This window comes from Amblyraja radiata, chromosome 2 (assembly GCF_010909765.2).
Source record: "Amblyraja radiata isolate CabotCenter1 chromosome 2, sAmbRad1.1.pri, whole genome shotgun sequence".
NCBI lineage: Eukaryota > Metazoa > Chordata > Chondrichthyes > Rajiformes > Rajidae > Amblyraja > Amblyraja radiata.
In genome coordinates this window covers 22426174-22447184 of record NC_045957.1, presented here as the reverse complement: position 1 = coordinate 22447184, position 21011 = coordinate 22426174, and the positions used below count along the sequence as shown (strand labels likewise).

At 44.0% G+C, this 21011-nt stretch overlaps 2 protein-coding genes across 2 annotated transcripts in view; one reads left to right on the top strand and one right to left on the bottom strand.

The window, feature by feature from the left end:
* LOC116987146 overlaps positions 1–3164 on the bottom strand; it is a 61349-nt gene extending 58185 nt beyond the window's left edge. Inside the window, exon 1 of the mRNA XM_033043026.1 lies at positions 3158–3164. The gene's annotated coding sequence lies outside the window, so the exon portion shown is untranslated. The remainder of the gene's footprint in view (positions 1–3157) is intronic.
* The window catches only part of LOC116987136, a 73200-nt gene that overhangs the window by 7845 nt on the left and 44344 nt on the right, over positions 1–21011 (top strand). Inside the window, exons 3-4 of the mRNA XM_033043016.1 lie at positions 5202–5223; positions 20563–20631. Of these exons, the coding sequence (XP_032898907.1) occupies positions 5202–5223; positions 20563–20631 (91 nt within the window). The remainder of the gene's footprint in view (positions 1–5201; positions 5224–20562; positions 20632–21011) is intronic.

Below are 21011 nucleotides of genomic sequence, written 5' to 3'. Positions count from 1 at the left end.
TTGCAACTATAAGACTGAACATGACTAACAGACAAAAGATGCTGGCCATTCAACTAAATACTTTCAAACAGAACACACTGCTGAACAACAGGCTTCCCTGTAGGATGATTACGATGTGTAAAGTCCCTTACTACCATTGCAAAATTATTGTTCACAACTCTGTCTAGGCTTTTATTATGAGGTGACCTTGAGTTGACAAGTTGTTCTTTGGCACCTATTTCAAGCAATTAACGTTTTTTAGTTTAAGCAATAAACTAACCTCATCAACTCTCTGCTGATCGGGTGATTGACTTGGCCAGTCATGAATTGACCATTTTTAAGCTTTGAAAAACTCCTTTGCTGCTTTAGCAGTATGTTTGGGATCCTGTAGAATGAACCGACGACCAATGAATTTCGAGGCATTTGTTTGAACTTGTCTTTATTATGTGGGGGGGGGGGGGGGAAGGGGGAAACTACTTTTCAGGGTCCCTACCTGGTCGGAGAGGCAGCGTCTTCGACCCGTCCTCGCGGCCTACCAGCAGGCCTGGAGCGGCGTTTCCTGTCAGGACCGGCCAGAACCTCGGCTTTGGCGGCAGCACAGCGCTGGAGCACTATCACAGAGCAGGCGATGCCTTGCCCGGGTCGCCGCGCTGGAACTCCGGTGGGCTGAGACCGCCGAGAAAAACATTGCGGAGCGGCCAGCCGCGGGCGGCGGCACTGAACTTTACATCGGGAGCCTGGGATCTCTCGCCGAGTGGTGGAGCTCCATCCAGCGCGGCCTGCCGGCTTCGGAAGCAGCCGTTCCAGGTTTCCCATGCCGCTGTGAGGAATCACCCAACCCCGGAGCACCATTATCCGGCGAGAATGGCCTGGAACATCGGGCCTCCGTAAAAGGCGACTGCGGAGGCCATAATAGGCCCGACGATGGGTGGACATGGGATGGGGACTGGACATTGTGCCTTCCCTCATAATGGGAACCATTGTGGGGGGATGTTTTTTTATGTTTAAATCTCTTTATTATTGTTATGTCTGTATTCTTTTTATGTGTTACATTGGCAATAAGCATTTCACTACATCTATGGTGTATGTGGCCAATAAATAGCCTTTGAACCTTTGAAAATGGCCTTTAATAAAATCTGACAATGTGCACTTTAACCACATGTGATTTTTTTTTCTATTACAAATCTTAAATTGTGGAGTACAGAGACAAATAAATAAATGATGGGTGTTTGTCCCAAACATTATGGAGGGTACTGTAATTGTGTGATTCATGCATTCAACCAGAGCAGAAGACTGCAGCTGAAGAGTGCAGTGTAAATCCCAGGTAATATTTAGGAGTCTGTACACTTCCTTAAACTGTACTGGTAAAGTGTGTGCCCTGACAAGAGTCAGCGTTAGAGGGGATACCCCAGTCGGCTAAAGTCTTTACACAGCACTTTAGCAGTGTTTGAGGCTGTATCCCGTCTGAATGGGTCACAAATCTGTCGAAAATGACCAAGACGTCAAACTCCCCAAGGCACTTAGGAAGAGAAATATAGTCAACATGTAAATGCTGGGAAAGCCATGCTGGGGCAGGAGTTCATAATGGGGGCAGGCCAAAATTGGTCCTGTTTTAGACATTTGGTAAGCCACACAGGAGAAATAGACCTGCTGGCCATATTTTCAGAATCCACGACCCCACCAGCATGTTTGGAACCGGGTTACCATTTATAACGGATTTATCAGATGTCCACAGGATTGAATTTGGTGAGCCAAATAAGGCATTAATGCTGTGGAGCAACTGGTCGTCCGGTCTCTTCATGACTCCGTAAGCCATCGGGGCACACTTTAACAAATTCAATCCAAGTCTACTTTTCTCGACACATTTCTTTCAAGTCTCGACCTACATCTGGATTCTCAATCTTGTAGTATGGGAAAGTAAAGGGGCAGCTTCCTGAGTCGCTTGATCAACCATTACATTTTAATAGCCCTCGAGAGTATCATCTTTTTTATGTGGCTTGCATTTAAGAAAAAGCAACTTCTTGTGGTAGGCAAATAGCTTTCAGAAGATACTGTACTTCCTTCCCATTTAGGATTGGCTGCTATTCGGATAGACACTGCTGTGAGGCAAGCTCGTTTCCACCACAACTATGCAAAGTCGTGGACAACTGCAAAGGAATATCTGGAATCGGTGTGGGTGTTGACTGTTCTTCCTTCTATCCAATATGCTTTGTCTAATGCTCATAATTCTGCTTTAAATGCCCTCTGGTAGACAACCTTTTGCTATTATCTCATGCTGGCTTGTAACTGCCTATCTTGCATTTTGGACACCATAATCCACAAAGGAAGAGCCATTAGTATTGAGAATCAGGTCGAGATTTTCCAGCGCTTTCTCTGCTGCTCGGCTGAATTTTTCGATTTCTTCCAAAATTTTAACTCATTCATGCCCACTCCCTTCCCCCTTTGCTTCTCGCAAATCGTGATCATAGTTGATGGTTTGACTGGACAAGAATGGACAATGCAGAGGTATGGGGCTTCCAGTACTGCCGTCCATCTTGTCCAACAAGCAGCAGTCACATGTGAGACTGTTCATGGAGCGCAAAATGTGTACTGAGTGGGGGCACTCAACAGTTATTTTCTGATACAGTACCAGACTGATGGTTGTCATGACAGTACGGCAAGTAGCTTCAACACTTCGCAGACAGCTTCCCCAGTCCAACGTTATCCTATTTAGTGGAATAGTGGCCAATTAATCTTTATTGGTTTCCGTGCTCCTGAGTGAGAGCTGCTGTCATATATCCATCTTTCCTGTGTACAAGGTAAAAGGTTTACCATTATCAGGAAACTGGTGTGGAGCAAAAGACCTCCTTAAGGGAAGTGAATGCGTCCTGTTGTCTTTCAATAATGGAGATCTTTTCTCATGATACCCGTTTTCCTGTCGAGAAGTAATTTAGAGGCTGTGCCAACTGAGTTTATGCATCAATCCACTGCTGATTAAAGTTGCATGGGCCTAGAAAGGACCTATGTTCCTGGATAGTAATGGGCCTTTTCACCTCTTGGATGGCAGCAGTCTGATCCTTAGTAAGCTCTCTCCTCCACTGGGAGTTTTCTTTCTCCCAGGTAAATAACTTCTTGTACAATTTTGGCTTTTGGGCATGGTGGTTCATTTCAGCTTTCAACACCATAGTCCCAACCAGACATGTTGATAAGCTGCTGGAACTGGGGCTGAACTCTCCCCTGTGTGCCTGGGTCCTGGACTTTCTGACCGCCAGGCCCTAGGTGGTCAAGATGGGTAGACATACCTCCAACCCCCTCACCCTGAACACAGGATCCCCCCAGGGTTGCGTCCTCAGCCCCCTACTGTACTCCATGTGGACACATGACTGTGGCCAGGTTCAGCTCCAACTCCATCATTAAGTTTGCTGATGGCACAGTGGTGTTGGGCCTGATCTCCGATAACGGTGAGAAGGCCTACCTGGAGGAGGTGGCTGACCTGGCACTCTGGTGTCAGTATAACAGCCTCCTCTTAAATGTCACAAAAAATAAGGAGCTGATTGTGGACTTTAGAATGACAGAACAACCAAGGACGTACACGCCACTGGGGATTAATGAGACTGCTGTGGATAGGGTGAGCAGCTTTAAATACCTGGGAGTCCACATCACAGAGGATCTGACATGAACAACACACACTGCCGCACTGGTGAGAAAGGCAAGGCAGCGCCTTTACCACCTCAGGCAGCTGAGGAAATTCAGATCCTTCAATCCTTCTACCCCCCCCCCACTCCTCCTGCAGGACCTATACACCAGGAGATGCAGATCCAGAGCCAGCAAGATCATGAAGGACCTCTACCACTCGAGCAATGGACTGTTCCAGCTGCTACGGTCAGGCAAGCGCCTCCGCTGCCTGAGACGGAGTTTCTTCGTACAGGCCATCAGGACTGTAAACTCTGATCTCATCAGGGTGTAAATACTGTTGCGTCTTTTTTTAATGTAAATACTGGTTCCGTTCTGTTCTGTTGTTTTGCACAATCCTGCAAGCACTGCCACTTTCATTTCACTGTACATCTTGTATGTGTATGTGACAAATAAAGTTGACTTGACTTGGTGGAAAGATTAGTGGAAACAGGGCCGCGACGTGAACGCTCAGTCACTGAAACAAGGAGAATACCATCAACATACTGCATGATGGTGTATTGGATATGGGGCAAGTCCCATAGATGGGTCTGTAATGCCAAGTGGAAGACCTTGGGCTACTGTGGAATACCTGCGGAAGTCGAGTCCAGGTATATTGCTGTTGGTTTACTATGAAAGCTGCACCTCTGGGGCCAATTGCACCGACCAAAATCTGTTGGCCATGTCACCAATATTCTGATGTAAGTGCAGAAATGATTGTAGTGGGTTCTGCCATTAATGGACCCATGTGATCAATATACTGATTTGCTTTCCAATAGCCGATGGTTAATTGCGAGGTGCATTTGGTTTCCAACTGGCCGTACTGGGTGTTAGAACAATGCGTTTTAGAAAGAACACCCATTTCTTTCAACTGCTCTATCACAGGCAAAATGTTAGCGATGGCCACGACTCTAACGGTGTACTGTTTAGTGCACCGATGTGTTCGCCTAGTAACCGTTGCTGGCTTAATTTGCAAACGTCCACACTAATTTTTCTTCCTGGCCCAAATTGGACCGAACTACAATTCCCCCTATGCCTCCAAATAGACCAAACAATTCATCCATTCTCAAAATGCAGTGAAGAGTTTAACTGAGCAAAGAGGTCCATTCCGAGGAGTGCTGCTATTTAGTACCACACTGTCCTCTAAGCTTCAATTGTGTAAGGAAGTTTGTTCAGCATCTAGCAATTAACAATTCTCAGTCTGTTAATTGTGCTCAAATTGTTATTAAAATATAGTAAAATCACTAATGTTAGTAATTACTAATGCTAGTAATTTTACTGAATCAGTTTTCTGAAATACAAGAGTCCATTTTCTGGACACTTTTAAAATTAATGTTCTTGTTTTATTTTCTGCTGTGGCCTGAAATATAAAAGGCTCATTTAAATTTTTGCAGAATATGTCCACAATGGTTACTTTTCCTATGTTGAAGAAATGATTTCTTCTGGAGAAAAAGACAATCTGCAAATATCATTGTTAATGAAATCTTTCAGTTTTGTGTCCCAACAGAAGCACCGCTAATTTTTTTTTCTATTCATTTTTTCGATGGTTCATCTCAAACGTCGTATGGCAGTGTAAGGAAGCCCGTAAAAATGGTAAGTACTGCACAACTCTTGAAGAATCTTATCTTTTTTTCAGACAATATAGAAAGTCTGATTTTTCTAATCTTCATTATAAACTGAATGACGCACCCCGGCAAGTTAACTTTTAGTTGAAAATGCAGTGGTGTATATTGTTAATAATTTTTGGCCATGTAGAGTAACTGAACATTTATGTCTCCGTTTATAGCTAAGCCACAAGGTAGTCTTATAGTTCCAAACTTTACTCCTTATCCCAATCTTATCCAAGTTTGAAAATAAACAATGTTATACTTTGGTTTTTCATGTGTTAATGTTTTTATCCCTCTCCACTTTCAGTTTAAGAGTACTGATGGTGAAGGGAAATAAATCATTTTTTAAATTCAATGTTGAGATAACAATTTATGTCACCAGTGATATAGCAAGCTGTGGTTTTACACATGGTTCAAAATACAACACCACTATCACTGGTATTGTGAATTTAGGTCACTAATATCTATCTGGACTTGATACCAAATTTAAGTCCATGGGATTCTATTAAAATGCAATACTGTTCTGTTCTGTTACCAGAAATGCTGGAGAATGCTGTGACGTCAACTTCACCCACATTTCTTAAATGTTTATGCGTTGATGTGACATTATTCAGGGCTTTAAAATAAATAGATCCAGTTGCAAATACATAAAATTCACTATTCAATGACAGATGTTAAGTAGTGCCCTTTTCTGGATGGTTCCTTCTATTGGGAGAAGAAATAAGTCCCAAAGTGCACAGAAACGTGGGCAGGGCGTGTGCCCTATTCATAAAAAAGTAGGTCACATAACATTTTGAATACCATGAGTGGTAAAGTTCAGCAAGAAATATCTTGCTATCAAAATGTTCATTGACCATGGTCAAGTCTTAACTACTGGCTCATAGATAAGTGATAGAGGTTTGCAACTGGGTTTTCAAAATCTTGTCCTATTTTAAACAAGAAATAACAGTACTGCATCAAAAACAAAGTTAAATCTTTGCCCAAATCCTCATGTTATTTGGTCTATTATTTTAACAATTCCTATTTTGAACCATTTGAACTTGTTTAGATATATGTGATGAAAGACAATGAAGTTGTGGACTTCTCCCGTCAAGTTCTAGCACCCAGTAATGCAAATGTTGCAGCAAAACTTACATGTTTCGCATATTCTTTCTGGATTTTGGCTACTTTTGGTATTATTTTTCAATACTTACAGTATAAATATTGTAAATCAAAATCCTGGAACACCATGCAGCAATAGATTTTTTGCTGAAGTATGTTGACTAAAATTTTATAAATCATTAGTCATATTTTCAGCATGGTTGTTCTGTGATCCAAGACTAACTGCTCTGTTAGAGTTGGAGAATTTGAGGAGAGCTTTTGGAACAATATTAACAATCAAAACAACTGAAATCACTCTCAAATTAAGTTAACCTTATTGTCATATGCACAAGTAGAAAAAAGCACAAGTACAATGGAAATCTGGCTGGCAGGTGCATAGAATCAGACCACACACAAATTCTACATCAATTCTACAAGAAAAAAATTACAAAAAAAGACATTAGTGAAACAATTATAAAAGAAAAAAAACTCTGATAGTGCAAATGGTGATCTGTAGAGTTCTGTAGATGGTAAGTATTCGGGTTGACCGGGTCACTTCAAAAACCTGAAAGTTGTAGGAAAGTAGCTGTTCTAGACCTGATGGTGTAGTTTCTCTACTTCCCACCTGATACAAATTGAGGGAACGCAGCCTGATCCGGATGGTGCAGATCTTTGATGATAGATGCTGCCTTCTTGAAGCAGCACCACATGTAGATGCTTTCTGTGGTGGGAGGGTTGCGCAGTGAAGATTATGTGAGAGTTGTTGGGGACATGCCGAACCTCCTGAGCCTTTGAATGAAGCAGAGGCGTTGGTATGCTTTCTTAGGCATTGCTTCACTATGATCCAGGACAATTTGTTGGTGATATTGACTCCAAGGAATTTGAAGCTTTCAACCATCTCTACTTCGGCGCCGTCATTGCAAACTGGGGTATGTGTACTGCATCACTTCCTGAAGTCGATCACTATCTCCTTTGTCTTGCTGACATTGGGAGAAAGATTGTTGTCTCTACTCCATCTCATTAATATTTGTTATCAGGCCCACAATGGTGTGTGTCGTCTGCAAATTTGTAAATTGAATTAGATTTGTACATGGCTGCACAGTCGTGGGTGGACATTGTGTAAAGAAGAGAGCTGAAAATGCATCCTTGCGGAGCACCAGTGTTGAGGATTTGTTGAGGTGAGGTGTTATCATCTATCCGCACTGATTGAGGTCCACTCATGTGGAAGTCAAAGATCCAATTGAAATGGGAGCAATGGAGGCCCAGGTCTTGAAGTTTGGCAATCAGTTTGGCGGGGAAGATTGTGTTGAACACTGAGTCGTAATTGATGAATAGCAGCCTGATGTACAGGTTCCTAGTATGCAGTGGTGCAGAGCAGGGTGATGAGCCAGTGACATGGCATCTGCTGGTGATCTGTTGTAGCGCTAGATAAATTGAAGTGGATCCAGGACATTTCTGAGACAAATCATCATGCATTATGGTGTACGTGTGTATGCTCTTTGGCAATGGTACAATGGATGCCCTTTGAAGCAGGTTGGAATCTTAAACTCTAGAAGTGAGAGGTTGAAGATTTCCATGAATACTCCAACCAGGTGTTCTACACAGGTCTTTATCTGATAGTCATAGGATCATACAGTGTAGAAACATGGTGACTCGTGGTAGAGCTAGTGTCTTACAGTGCCAGAGACTTGTCTGTATGGAGTTTGTATGTTCGCATTGTGACCTACGTGGGTTTTCTCCGAGTACTTCGGTTCCCTCCCACACCCCAAAGACGCACAAGTTTGTATGTTGGAGTAACTCAGCTGGTCAGGCAGCATTCCTGGAGAGAAGGAATGGCCGACGTTTCGGGTCAAGACCCTTCATCTGCAGTTCTTTCCGACACAAGTTTATATATTAATTGGCTTGGTATAAATGTACATTGTCCCTAGTGTATGTAGGATAGTGTGAGTGTGCAGGGATCGCTAGTCGGCGTGGACTCGGTGGGCCGAAGGGCCTGTTTCCGAGCTGTATCTCTAAACTAAACTAAACAGGCCCTTTAGCCCAACTTGCCCTCGCTGACCAACATGCGTCCACACTAGTCCAACCTGCTTGCATTTGGCCAACATCCCTCTACATTTATCCAATCTATGTACCTCCTAAAATGGTTCTCAAATGTTGTTATAGCACCTGCCTCAACTATCTCCTCCGGCAGTTCGTTCCATATACTTTGTAGGGGAAAAAGTTGCCCCTCGCCCATGTTTAATGACCCATAATTCTCAGCCAGGACACCTGCAATTTCCTCTCACCTCCCACAATGTACTTGGATATAACTGATCACGTCTGGGTAATTTCTCTACATTTACATGCTTTGGGACTTTCGTCATTGAATCGACTGTAACACTGACTGCCGTCTAGACACTTCCCTTGACTGTCCCAAGATAGTAGGTATGCAAACTCGACTGGATGCTTTGTATGGATATTCTCGCGTGAAGGATGCTCTGACAATGGCCTCAAAGACTGAGATCAGAGTCATCAGATATTATAGTGTAGATGAATCACTATTAGATGATTTGATCCATGTCTGGTTTTACTGTTGTACACCCGATCTGTAATCCAATAGGCCGGTTCGGCTATTCTTCAGATTTATCTAGGAGCTTGAACCTACGATAGCTGTGTGTATTCGCTCTGTGTTCTGCTAGTAAAGAACTTATATACGAAGCTGAACGACTCGGTGTTTATGCAACTTCGTACATGATGTCAGAAGTACGGAAGTGACTTCGGATCAACATCAGCGGCTTTTTTTAATGACTTTTGACAGTCTTGGCCATGGTTGAATCTATTCGAAAGCCCGACCCACTTGTCTTTGAAGGCGATATCGGAGAATGATGGTGTATCTTCGAGGAGGAGTATTATGTCTACATGGATGCTGTACACCACGACAAGACTCCCCACGTACATGCATCTATTCTCAATCTGGCAGGATTGGAAGCAATTCGACGGGTGAAGTTGCTTGTCTCTGCGGAGGCTATACTGGACGCAAATGATGCAGGCGTCATACCCACTGAGACAATACATGACCTGGTATGTCTCAAGAATAAATGTTGACAGTTGTGCGATCCACAGACTAACCTCATCATGGAACGGCACAAATTATTCGCATGCAACCAGAAACCAGGTGAGTCAATTGAAACTTATATAAATTTGTTAAAGCATGTAGCAAAGTGCTGTAGATTTGGTGATCTCGGCACCGAACTTATAAGAGACAGGCTTGTGTGTGGCATAATTGATGATAAATTGAAGAGGGATCTTTTGCGTGATTATGACCTGACTTTGGCTAAAGCGATCAGCAACATGGATTCATGAAATGACGGATGCTCACACAAAGACTTTGAGCACCACGCCGCAGTCTGCATTCAGCATTGACCGTATTTCAGGACCGTATTTCAGAAGGGAACGTCGACCGAATGAAGCGACAAAAGCCCAGTCTGTTAGGCCTGGCATGAGATTTATTAACGATGGTAGTAATTGTGGAAACTCTCAAACAGGAGAAATGCCCAGACTTCGGACAGATTTGTCATGGTTGCAAAAGTAGAAACCATTACTGGAGTTGCTGCAGACCGCGTTCAAGCAAGAACAAGACAAAACCAGCTGTGTACTTCCTACACTCTGAGCTTCCATACCACTTATCTGATGGTGCTTCTGTAAACATTCCTGAGAATGCAGAGAAATTAAAAACAAGTAATGGAACCCTTCTAGCATATGTAGGTAGCGAAGTGCTTCCTATTGGAGTGGTGGAGCTGCAGTGCCATCTGGCGCCACGATCATATAAATTACAAATTTTCATAGTTAAAGGCACAGTCGTATCTCTCCTTGGTATAGATGCCTGCTTAGACATGGGACTGGTTTCATTTTGCAAGGCCATGCATCAGCTTGCACTGGTCCCCGATTCTACACAGCGTATCTTTGCGAATTACAATGATCTTTTCATTGACGAACTTGGCAAGCTGCCTGTCATGTACTCGATGATTATAGATCCGGATTTGAGACCCGTGGTCCGTCCTGCTCATCGGATCCCGGTTGCCATGTGAGACCAAGTTAAGGCAGAGCTCGACAGGATGGAAGCTCTGAGGGTTATTACTCCTGTCACGGAGCCCACCGACTGGGTGTCCTCGATGGTAGCCGGTACCAAGAAGAACAAGCAGGAGATACGTATATGTATAACCTGAGGGACTGCATTCAGACACCATCATCACATTGATGACATTATTGTGGCGGGTAAGGACATGCAGGAGCATGATGACAATTTGAGAAAGATGCTCGATCGTAACAGGGAGGTACATTTGAAACTCAACCTCCATAAGTGCAAGTTTCGTGTCAACAAGGTGAACTATGCGGGACATGTTTTCATCAGCGACTGCCTCATAGCTGATCCTGCGAAGACGGCAGCCATCAGCAAGATGGCAGTGCCGACTGATGTCACCAGCCTGCAGAGGTTTCTGGGCATGGTAAACTATCTTGGCAAGTTCATTCTGAACTTTAGCGAACTCTCAGCTCCACTATGAAACTTCTTCATAAGAACACTGCCTGGATGTGGCATGAGTAGCAGTAACGAGCTTTTGACACTGTCAGGCAGCAGACGTTGTGCCCTCCCACTCTGTCATATTTTTACGTCAATCAACCAGTTTCACAGATCTGTAGTGCATCCCAGTACGGCCTCAGCGCAGCGTGCCTGCAGGGAGAAGACCAGCCTATTGCTTATGCCTTGAGGACTATGACCGAGACGCGATATGCACAAATCGAGAAAGAGTTATTGCCGGTGGTTTTCGCATGCAAAAAATATAATTACTATATTTGAGAAAGATGCTCGATCGTGCCAGGGAGGCACATTTGAAACTCACCCCCACATGTCTTTCAGTTGTGAAAGTCTTCTTGTTGGAATGAGAGAATTAAATTGAAAAAGGATTAACCAAGCCCAGAAAAGCCCTCATCTGCGAGGAGTGGGCGGCTAGGTGTGATGCAGGGCGGCTAGGATCCTGGGTGCTGTGATTGGACAGTGATCCAGGTTGTGATTGGCCAGACTCCCTGTCATTCAGGGTCTCGCCACACCCCACACCCGTCGAGTCTCTCTCTCCCTCCCTCCCTCTCTCCCTCCCTCCCTCTCTCTCTCCCTCACTCTCTCTCTCTCCCTCTGCTTATCTCTCATTATCCCTCTCCTTATCTTTCTCCTACAGACATAAGGTCTGAAACTTTCACAATTGGCTTTCAAACTTTCAAGTTTGTTTTAAACTGTACAAGCTGTTGCTGCTTAAATGTTAAAGTTCTTGACAGCTTTGATTCATGCTTTTTTTTTTCATTTTCCAGTTTTCCTTGATTTATCTGCTGTTTCTCTGGTGCTCTGCGTTGTTTAAGTCTCACTGCTGAATTCAATACTGCTCTTCTTTTTTGGCATCAGCCCTTTCCCTTCCTCTTTATCATCCTTTTCAGTCTCCGAGTCGCTATCATTTTCTTCTGGGGGTGCCCTTCCCTGCAGGGGTGCCAGACTCCCCTCTCCCTATGGGATCTTATATGGAGGAGGTGGTCTACACTATACCCGACTTAGTTCCTCATTCCTCTTCTTCTATAAACAGGGTCGCCATGCCAGACAGGGGGTCTCCGGAGGACTTAAAAGAGATTAAATTGCCAATTCTAACTACCCAAATCCACTGTCTAATTTGCTTTTTTATAGTAGTTGAGACAAGTACAGCTCTGGGCAGGTTTTGTAGAAATTTTTGTCTGGTTTAAGACCTTGGAATAGAGTCGTGGCATCTCCAGTTTTGTTCTTCCCTTTGACAGAGATTTTATCAGTTGATATTAATTCCTGTCATGTCATCTGTCACTTTATCAATGGAGACCCAAAATAATAGCTGGCTTTCACTCATTTACCAACTGTCTCCTTAAACTAATCTTCTATGCAAAGAAAACTGAATGCTCTTCCATTGTTAAGTATCCCCATTTCCATTTTTTGTAATGGAGAGACAATCATTGATTTTTCAGCTTCAGATAATTGGGGTCTGTGGTAAATGGCTGATTAACTAGTTTAGTATTTCACATGCACCAAGATACAATGAACAGCTTATTTTGCATGTTATGCAGTAAAATCATACTAAGTACAATCCGATACAAGTAAAGGAGTGAAACCATCTATATTACTAAATCTCTGATCTTGACCGCTGATCTTGGCCGACTGTGCTGCGATTTCCGAGAGAACGCCGCCACCTACGGTCGTCATTTTTGGCCACCTCGCTTAGAGCCCCCCTCCGCCGTATGAGTGCGGAGGATTTTTTCCATCTATGAGAAATGAGAGAGAGATTAATGTTTTTACAAAATTCCCCATTCTCTCTGGGGGAGGGACTATAAAACCAGGAAATGTCGTGCCTCACTCAGTCTCTGCCAGACCCAGGAAGCGAGAAGGTCACGGCTCTCTGAGCTGCGAATAACACTGAACGCACATCTACTCCACGGTGAGTCCCCTCGATGCGGCTGTAAAGTGGCTGCAGCCCTTTTTTTTCAAAGTTTGTGTTCACAAAATGAATTTTGGTTGTCGGGTGTCTGCAACCGAATTGTTTGCCTCTCCTTTTTTAAGAAGTTTGTGTTCACAAAATGAATTTTGGTTGTCGGGTGTCTGCAGCCCAATTGTTTGCCTCGCCTTTTTAACAAGTTTGTGCTCACAAAATGAATTTTGGTTGTCGGGTGGCTGCAGCCCTATTGTTTGCCTTGGCTTGGCTTTTACAATCGTTGCAACAGTTGGATGCCTGCCCAAGCATCCATAAGGCCCACAATGTCTATACTAGCCCTCTGGAAACCAGTACCTTCAGCCCGCAACACCCATACTAGTGCAACAGACAGTCACCCCCCCCCCCCACTGGCGAGCAGTATTGGAATTGATGGAGAGGTGGAATATTGCGTTGGTGACCAGCCCTCCCGTGTGATGCTGGGACCCAACGGGTCCCACTTACTCTAGTTATAAATAGATCCTCTTCTGTGACACCACACAAAAATATTCTGGCACCATCTTGCAAGTTTTACATCTCTGAAAAGCCTGATCTTGGTAGTGTCCTGGCAGCACAGGAGTGAATCTTTGATAAAAGATGATGATGCAGTGGAGCACATTTTGAGTTTTTAATTTGGTTTTGTTCTGCAAGCATCAGTGCTGCACAACACATGGGTTTGATTCTGACCTATTTGTGATGCCTTTGTGGAGTTGGATTTTCTCCCTTTAGAATCATAGAATCATAGAAAGTAGGTGCGAGAGTAGACCACCAGGTCCGTCGAGCCCGCACCGCCATTCACTCATGGCTGAACACCAAACAGACACACTTACCCACAAACAGTAGACACAAGACACAGAACACAAGACACTACCCTCCCCTTTATACCGCTATCACCCCTCTCCACCCCAAGAACCGCGTGATCTCCTGGGGGAGGCAAAAAACCGGATAAAAACCCAGGTCCAATTCGGGAAAAAAATCCGGGAAATTCCTCTCCGACCCCAATCCAGGCGATCGACACTTGTCCAGGAGATCACTCAGGTCTACTATACTAACCATACCTAGGTCCATATCCCTGCCCTCTCCCCGTAGCCCCTTATCCCCTTGGCAGCTAAAAAACCATCTATTTTTGACTTAAATATATTTAACGTTTCTGCTTCCACTGCTCCCTGGGGCAGTGAATTCCACAAACTAACCACCCTCTGGGTGAAGAAGTTCTTCCTCATCTTTGACTGCATATTTTTCCTCCTGGTTCTTCAGTTTTCTACTACTTTCCTAAGATGTGCTGGTTGTTAGGTTAAATGGCTACCTTAACTATTCCAGTGCTAATGAATGGCAGAAGAATTCGGGGGGTCGTTCATGAGATATGGATGATGAATAATTGATGAATAGGATATAGGGAAATAAGTGGAGGAATGGGACTGATGGGAATGCTCTGAGGGCAGTATGGACTCATAGTTGGAAGGGAATATGAGGGAAGAATGTGAGTTTCCTCTTTGTAAATATATTTAGATGTTCTGTCCAGCCAATTGAATCTTGCACCAACTAGCAAAGTAAATTAAAGTGCACAGTCAGATTTTACTAAAGGCCATTAGATGAGGAGAGCAGTTTCTTAACAACCATGAACACCCCTTTTGGGAGCTATCGCTGGAAGAGGTTGCCATTTGGACTGAAAGTAAGTGCAGAGATCTTACGGAAGAAGCTGCAACACGCCCAAGAAGGATTAGAGGGAGTAGAATGTGTTGCAGAAGACATCATCCTATTCGTTGTAGGAGACACCAGGTAAGATGCAGAAAGGAATTGCAATGCAAGACTGCAAGATCTTCTTCAGCGATGCAGAGACAAAGGCATCAAGCTGAACCGGAAGAAGTCGGCAGTGAAAACTACTTGTATCACATTTCTAGGACATGTAGTTACAAATCGTGGCCTGAAACTGGATCCAAAGAAGATCCAGGCTATCCTAGAGATGCCCAACACAAGCAATTGAACAGAAATCTAAAGATTACAAGGCAGTGTAAACTGCTTGCCAAGATTCCTGCCAATGTTGTTGGACACATTCGAGCCTTTGAGGAGATTGACCCACAAGGAAGCAGAGTGGGAATGGTCATCAGAACATGACTAGGCAATATCAGAAGATCAAGGAGCTGTTGACAACGGCACCTATCCTGGTGTACTACACATCAGATGATCAGCTGACCATACAATGTGATGCAAGCAAGGCAGGTCTAGGTGCAACACTTATGCAGAAAGGGCAACCACTGTCCTATGTGAGTCGAGTATTGACGCCGCCAAGCAGAGATATGCTCAGATTGAGAAGGAGGCACTAGCAATAGTGTTTGCCTTCGAGCGTTTTCATCAGTACACCTACGGACAGTTCAAGTTCAAGTTATATTTATTGTCACATGCACCAATTGGCACAGTGAGATTTGAGTTACCATACAGCCATATGAATAAAAAGAACACAATATATGATAGAATTTAACATGACCATCGTTTCCCACTGTGAGGGAGGCAATAAAATTCAGTCATCTTCCTCTTTGTTCACTGGTGGTCGGGGCCTTTGAACCCTCTGCAGTCGCCACTACGGCGGCCCGATGTTCAGGCCGATGTTCAAAGAATGATTGTTGGGAGTGCGAGTGACTACAAACTATTGGAAGTCATCATCAAAAAGCCTCTGCATAGAGTACCAAGACGTCTTCAGGGCATGATGATGAGGATGCTACACTATGACATTGAGATCAAATGGGTAAAGAGAAGTCGAATAACTACAGACCGTTAAGAAAGTAATCCAAAATGGATGGCCAGATTACAAAGTAGAAGTCCCAGAGGCAGCACAACCTTACTTCAACGTCAGAGACGAGTTGCATGTGCAAGACGGCCTAATATTCAGAGGAGAGAAAGTTATAATCCCTATTACTCTACGCAAAGATATGTCGGAGACACTCCACGCCTCTCAACTAGGAGTAGAAGGAACCCTCAGACGTGCTAGAGAATTTCTGGCCCAGAATGAACTCCGATGGGAAGCAGTTCATTTTAAACTGAAGCCTGCAGGACGTACGAACAACAGAATCAGAAAGAAACTCTGATGCCCCATGACCTCCCAGATCGTTCATGGGAAAAAGTGGGAACCGATATGTTTGAACTTGTGGGAAAGCATTATTTAATCACAGTTGACTATCTATCTTATTTCTGGGAAATAGACTGATTGTATGACCTGAGCAGCAGGACAGTCATTGTGAAACTCAAGAACCGCTTCGCAAGATAAGGAATTCCCAGCACTGGTATGCGACAACGGGACACATTTCTCATCAGAGGAGTTCGCCAAATTTGCCAGGAAATGGAAATTTGACCACTACACAATTTCTCCAAGACATAGCCAAGCTAATGGCAACGGTGGAATCGACAGTCAAGGCAGCCAAGCGAGTACTGAAGAAAACCACTCACTCCAAGACCGATGTCTACTTGGCAATGCTGGAATTGCACAACACCCCATGCGCAAGGAGTGAACAGTAGTCCTGTACAAAGACTACATGGAAGGAGAACAAGAATGACACTTCCAACTACATCAAACCTCCTCCAACCACGTGGTACTGAGATACTCACGGAAGAGAGGAAAAGGATGAAGGATTTGCGAGGAAAATAGTCAAAAATCTACAACCAACAAGCCAAGTATCTGTGAATCCTGGAAGAAGGTGATGTCGTAAGAGGAGGAGGAGCCATCTTGGTGAACGGCTGCTAGCCAGCAGCCGTCCGTTTTAAATCCGTTTTTTTTATAGTTTTTACTGAGTTCTGTTTTTTGTTTGTAGGGGATATGGTCTTTTTAATGTGGGGGGTAGGTGTAAACCTAATTTCTAGGTCCCTACCTGGTCGGTGTGGCAGCTTCTTCTCCGGGCTGCCCGTCGATCCGTCCTCGTGGCCTACCTGCGGGCTTGGAGCGCCGTTTCCTGGCGGGAAACGCCCAGCACCTCGGCCTCGGCGGCGGCACGGCATTGGAGCGCTGGAGCGGAGCGGGCGATGCCTTGCCTGGGTCGCCGCGCTGGAGCGACGCGCTGGAGCTCTGGCGAGCTGGACCGCCGAGAGCAACAACTCCGGGCTGTGGGCTGCGGAGAGGCGGTCGCCGACTTTTTCATCGGGAGCCTGGGAGCTCCAAACCGGCGCGGCCTTGTCGGCTTCGGCAGCCGCGGGCTCCAACCAGGAAGCGGCCGTTCCAGGTGGCCCAGCCGCCGAAAGGACTCTCCCGACGCCGGGGCAAGACCACCCGGTGAGAACGGCCAGGGACATCGGGCCTCCGTAGAGGCAATTGCGGTGGCCTCAATAGGCCTGACTTTGGGGTGAACATGGGGTGGGGACTGGACATTGTGCCTTCCCCCATAGTGCTATCCACTGTGGGGGGATGATTTTTTTTGTCTAACTGTAGTCTTGTAGGTCTGTGTCCAAGATGGCTGCCGTGAAGAGAGAGTGGACGCTGGCACGAATTGGTTGCCGCTGCTCTCTCTTCACACTGTGTTTTTGATTTTCTGTTTTTGGATTGAATTCTGTTTTTAATTTGTGTCTCTGTGATGTCTTTATTATTTGTTATATTCCGATTATATGTTATTCCGATTAAATGTCTATTATTGTTATGTCTGTATTCTTTCTTTATGTCCTGCACGGAGAGGACGCTGGCGCTGTTTGTTCGCCGCTTCTCCGTTTGCTATTGTCTGTTACTATTGTAAAGCGACTTTGAGTCTTAGAAAAGCGCTATAAAAATAAAATTTATTATTATTATTATTAAGACTCAAACCCTATAAACTAGGAGATACCAGATGGCAGAGAGCAACAGTTCAGAAACTACTGGATGAGAGATCATATGAAGTCGAGACAGAATCAGGACTTCTAATCCGACGTAATCGAGTGGATCTGAAGAAGAACTACCCCCACACATAACTCCAGTGAAACCACCAGACGTGGAGAAGACTGAGACACCTTTGCAACCTCAGCTGACACAGGAAAAACCAACACAACATGCATCACCAGAAAAAGATGCAACTCGTGAAACTCATAACACAGAGAAAACTAAACAAAATCAAAGTGACACAAGAGAAGAAACTAGAAGTGATGGATAGAATGGACACACTGAAAAGAAAGACACTTCTGAAAGATACACCATCACAAAGACTAGGGCAGGAAGAGATGTCAGACCGCCGGAAAGATACGGCGAGTATGACAAGAAATAAGGTAGTTTGTCGTCATGTACCTGCATGCTTATGAGAAGAAAGCATGTGAACATTATTTTGTGTTATTGAAACAAATCACAAGTGTGGCCATGGTTGAAATTGTGAAATAAAACAGAACAGTTGTTTTATTCAGTTAAGTTAAGCCATATTACTGCAGTGTAATACTATGAAAAGTGTTTAGGTTTGCTTTGTTTTGGATCGTTGGAAATGTAATCCCAAAATGTCAAAAAGGAAAGAATGTGACAATATCCATGTAATTTATGCATATGAGCTGTACTCATTCTCGCACAAGCTCAGACTCGCGCATATAATTATGTAAATCGGTCAGTGACCTTTAACTTGGAAATAAATCATTTCTGGCTTTTGATCCCAACACGAGTGTGTGTGGAGCCATCTTTTTCCGTCTAATATGTGCTAGTTTTATCTATATCATAAGTATAATCACATATCAAAACAATCTAGTGGAAGGGAGGAACTGAAGGGAATCCACATTAGTCAGGAAATGGTGTTGGGTAAACTGTTGGGACTGATGGTAGATAAATCCTCAGGGCCTGATGGTGTGCATCCCAGAGTACTCAAGGAGGTGGCCCTAGAAATCGTGGATGCATTGGTGATCATTTTCCAATGTTCTAGAGACTCTGGATCAGTTCCTGTGGACTGAAGGATAGCTAACGTAACTAAACTTTTTTTAAAAGGGGGGGAGAGAGAAAACAGGGAAATATACACCAGTTAGCCTTACACCGGTAGTGGGGAAGATGCTTGAGTCGATTAGTAATGATGCAGCAGCGCATTTGGAAAGCAGTGACAGTATCGGGGTCAAAGTTAGCATTGATTTATGATGGGGAAATCATGCTTGACTAATCCTCTGGAATTTTTTGAGGATGTACCAAGTAGAATGGATAATGGAGAGCCCGTGGATGTGGTGTATCTGGACTTTTAAAAAGCCTTTGATAAGGTCCAACACGAGAGTAGTATGCAAAATTAGAGCACATAGTATCGGGGGTAGGGTATTGACATGGATAAAGAACTGGTTGACAGACAGGAAGCAAAGAGTAGCAATTAACGGGTCCTTTTCAGAACGGCAGGCAATGACTACTGGGGTGCCGCAAGGCTCAGTGCTGGTTCCGCAGGTATTTACAATGTATATTAACGATTTAGATGAGGGAATTAAATGTAACATCTCCAAGTTTGCGGGTGATACAATAGGTGCAGGAGTAGGCCATTCGGCCCTTCGAGCCAGCACCGCCATTCAATGTGATCATGGCTGATCCACAATCAGACACAAAGCTGGTTGACAGTGAGCTGCGAGGAGGAGGCTATGAGGCTGCAGGGTAACTTGGATAGTTGGGTGAGTTGGCAGATACATGGCAGATGCAATATAATGTGGATAAATGTGAGGTTATGCAGTTTGGTGGCAAGAACAGGAAAGCAGATTATTATCTGAATGGTGTCAGATTAGGAAAAGGGGAGGTGCAACGAAGCCTGAGTGTGCTTGTACATCAGTCACTGAAAGTAAGCATGCCGGTACAGCAGGCAGTGAAGAAAGATAATAGCATGTGTAAGAAAGAACTGCAGATGCTGGTTTAAACCGAAGATAGACACAAAAAACTGGAGTAACTCAGCAGGACAGGCAGCATCTCTGGAGAGAGGAAATGGGTGACATTTCAGGTCGAGATCCTTCTTCAGACGTTGGCATGTTGGCCATTATGGGAGGATTTGAGTTTTGGAGCAAGGAGGTCCTACTGTAGTTGTACAGGGCCCTGATGAGACTGCACCTGGAGTATTGTGTGCAATTTTGGTCTCCTAATTTGAGGAAGGACATTTTTGCTGTTGAGGGAGTGGAGCGTAGGTTAATTCCCGGGATGGTGGGTCTGACATATGATGAAAGAATGGGTCGACTGGGCTTATATGCACTGGAGTTTAGAAAGATGAGATGGGATCTTATAGAAACATATACATTTCTTAAAGGATTGGACAGGCAAGATGCAGGAAATGTGTTCCCAATGTTGGGGGAGTCCAGAACCAGGTGTCACCGTTAAGAATAAGGGGTAGGCCATTTAGGACTGAGATGAGGAAAAACTTTTTTCTTCCAGAGAGTTGTGAATCTGTGGAATTCTCTGCCACAGAATGCAGTGGAGGTCAATTCACTGGATGTTTTCAAGAGAGAGTTAGATTTGGCTCTATGGGCTAAAAAAATCAAGGGATATTGGGGGAAAAGCAGGAACAGGATACTGATTTTAGATGATCAGCTGATCATATTGAATGGCAGTGCTGGCTCGAAGGGCCAAATAGCCTACTTCACCCATTTTTCTATGTTTCTATGTTTGGAACCACATTTACATGTGTAAGAGGCTATAGTGCACTCTATCCAATCTACATATAGTTCAATTTACAGTTGGAGATGGGATGCTTTCCATACATGGATGTGTATACCCCCAATTCTAGCCCCTCTCAACTTGCAAATTGAATACAAGTTGTAAGTTGAAAACAACATTGTTAATTTGCATTCTATCTTCAATTTAGGATTTTCTTTCCCAGCTCCTAGACAAAAAGGAGAGTACAAAATCATGGGGAAAAAGACTATTAATTTTGGTATGTCTTTTCTGCTTATTTTTAATGGAAATTATATTTTAAATGGATGATGTTTCTTGCATTATTTTGAATCAACTCTGATAGCAATTCCTTTGGATTGTAGACCAAAGAAAAAGATTGATACTATCTCCATTTAACATCTTCACAAATGCAATTTCTTCTGAGATTGTGACTACAAATGTGAAAATAGCAACTATTTGAAGAATTGATGATATAGAAACATAGAAAATATGTGCAGGAGGAGGCCTTTCGGCCCTTCGAGCCAGCACCACCATTCATTGTGATCATGGCTGATCGTCCCCTATCAATAACCCGTGCCTGCCTTCTCCCCATATCCCTTGACTCCACTAGCCCTAGAGCTCTAACTCTCTTAAATCGAT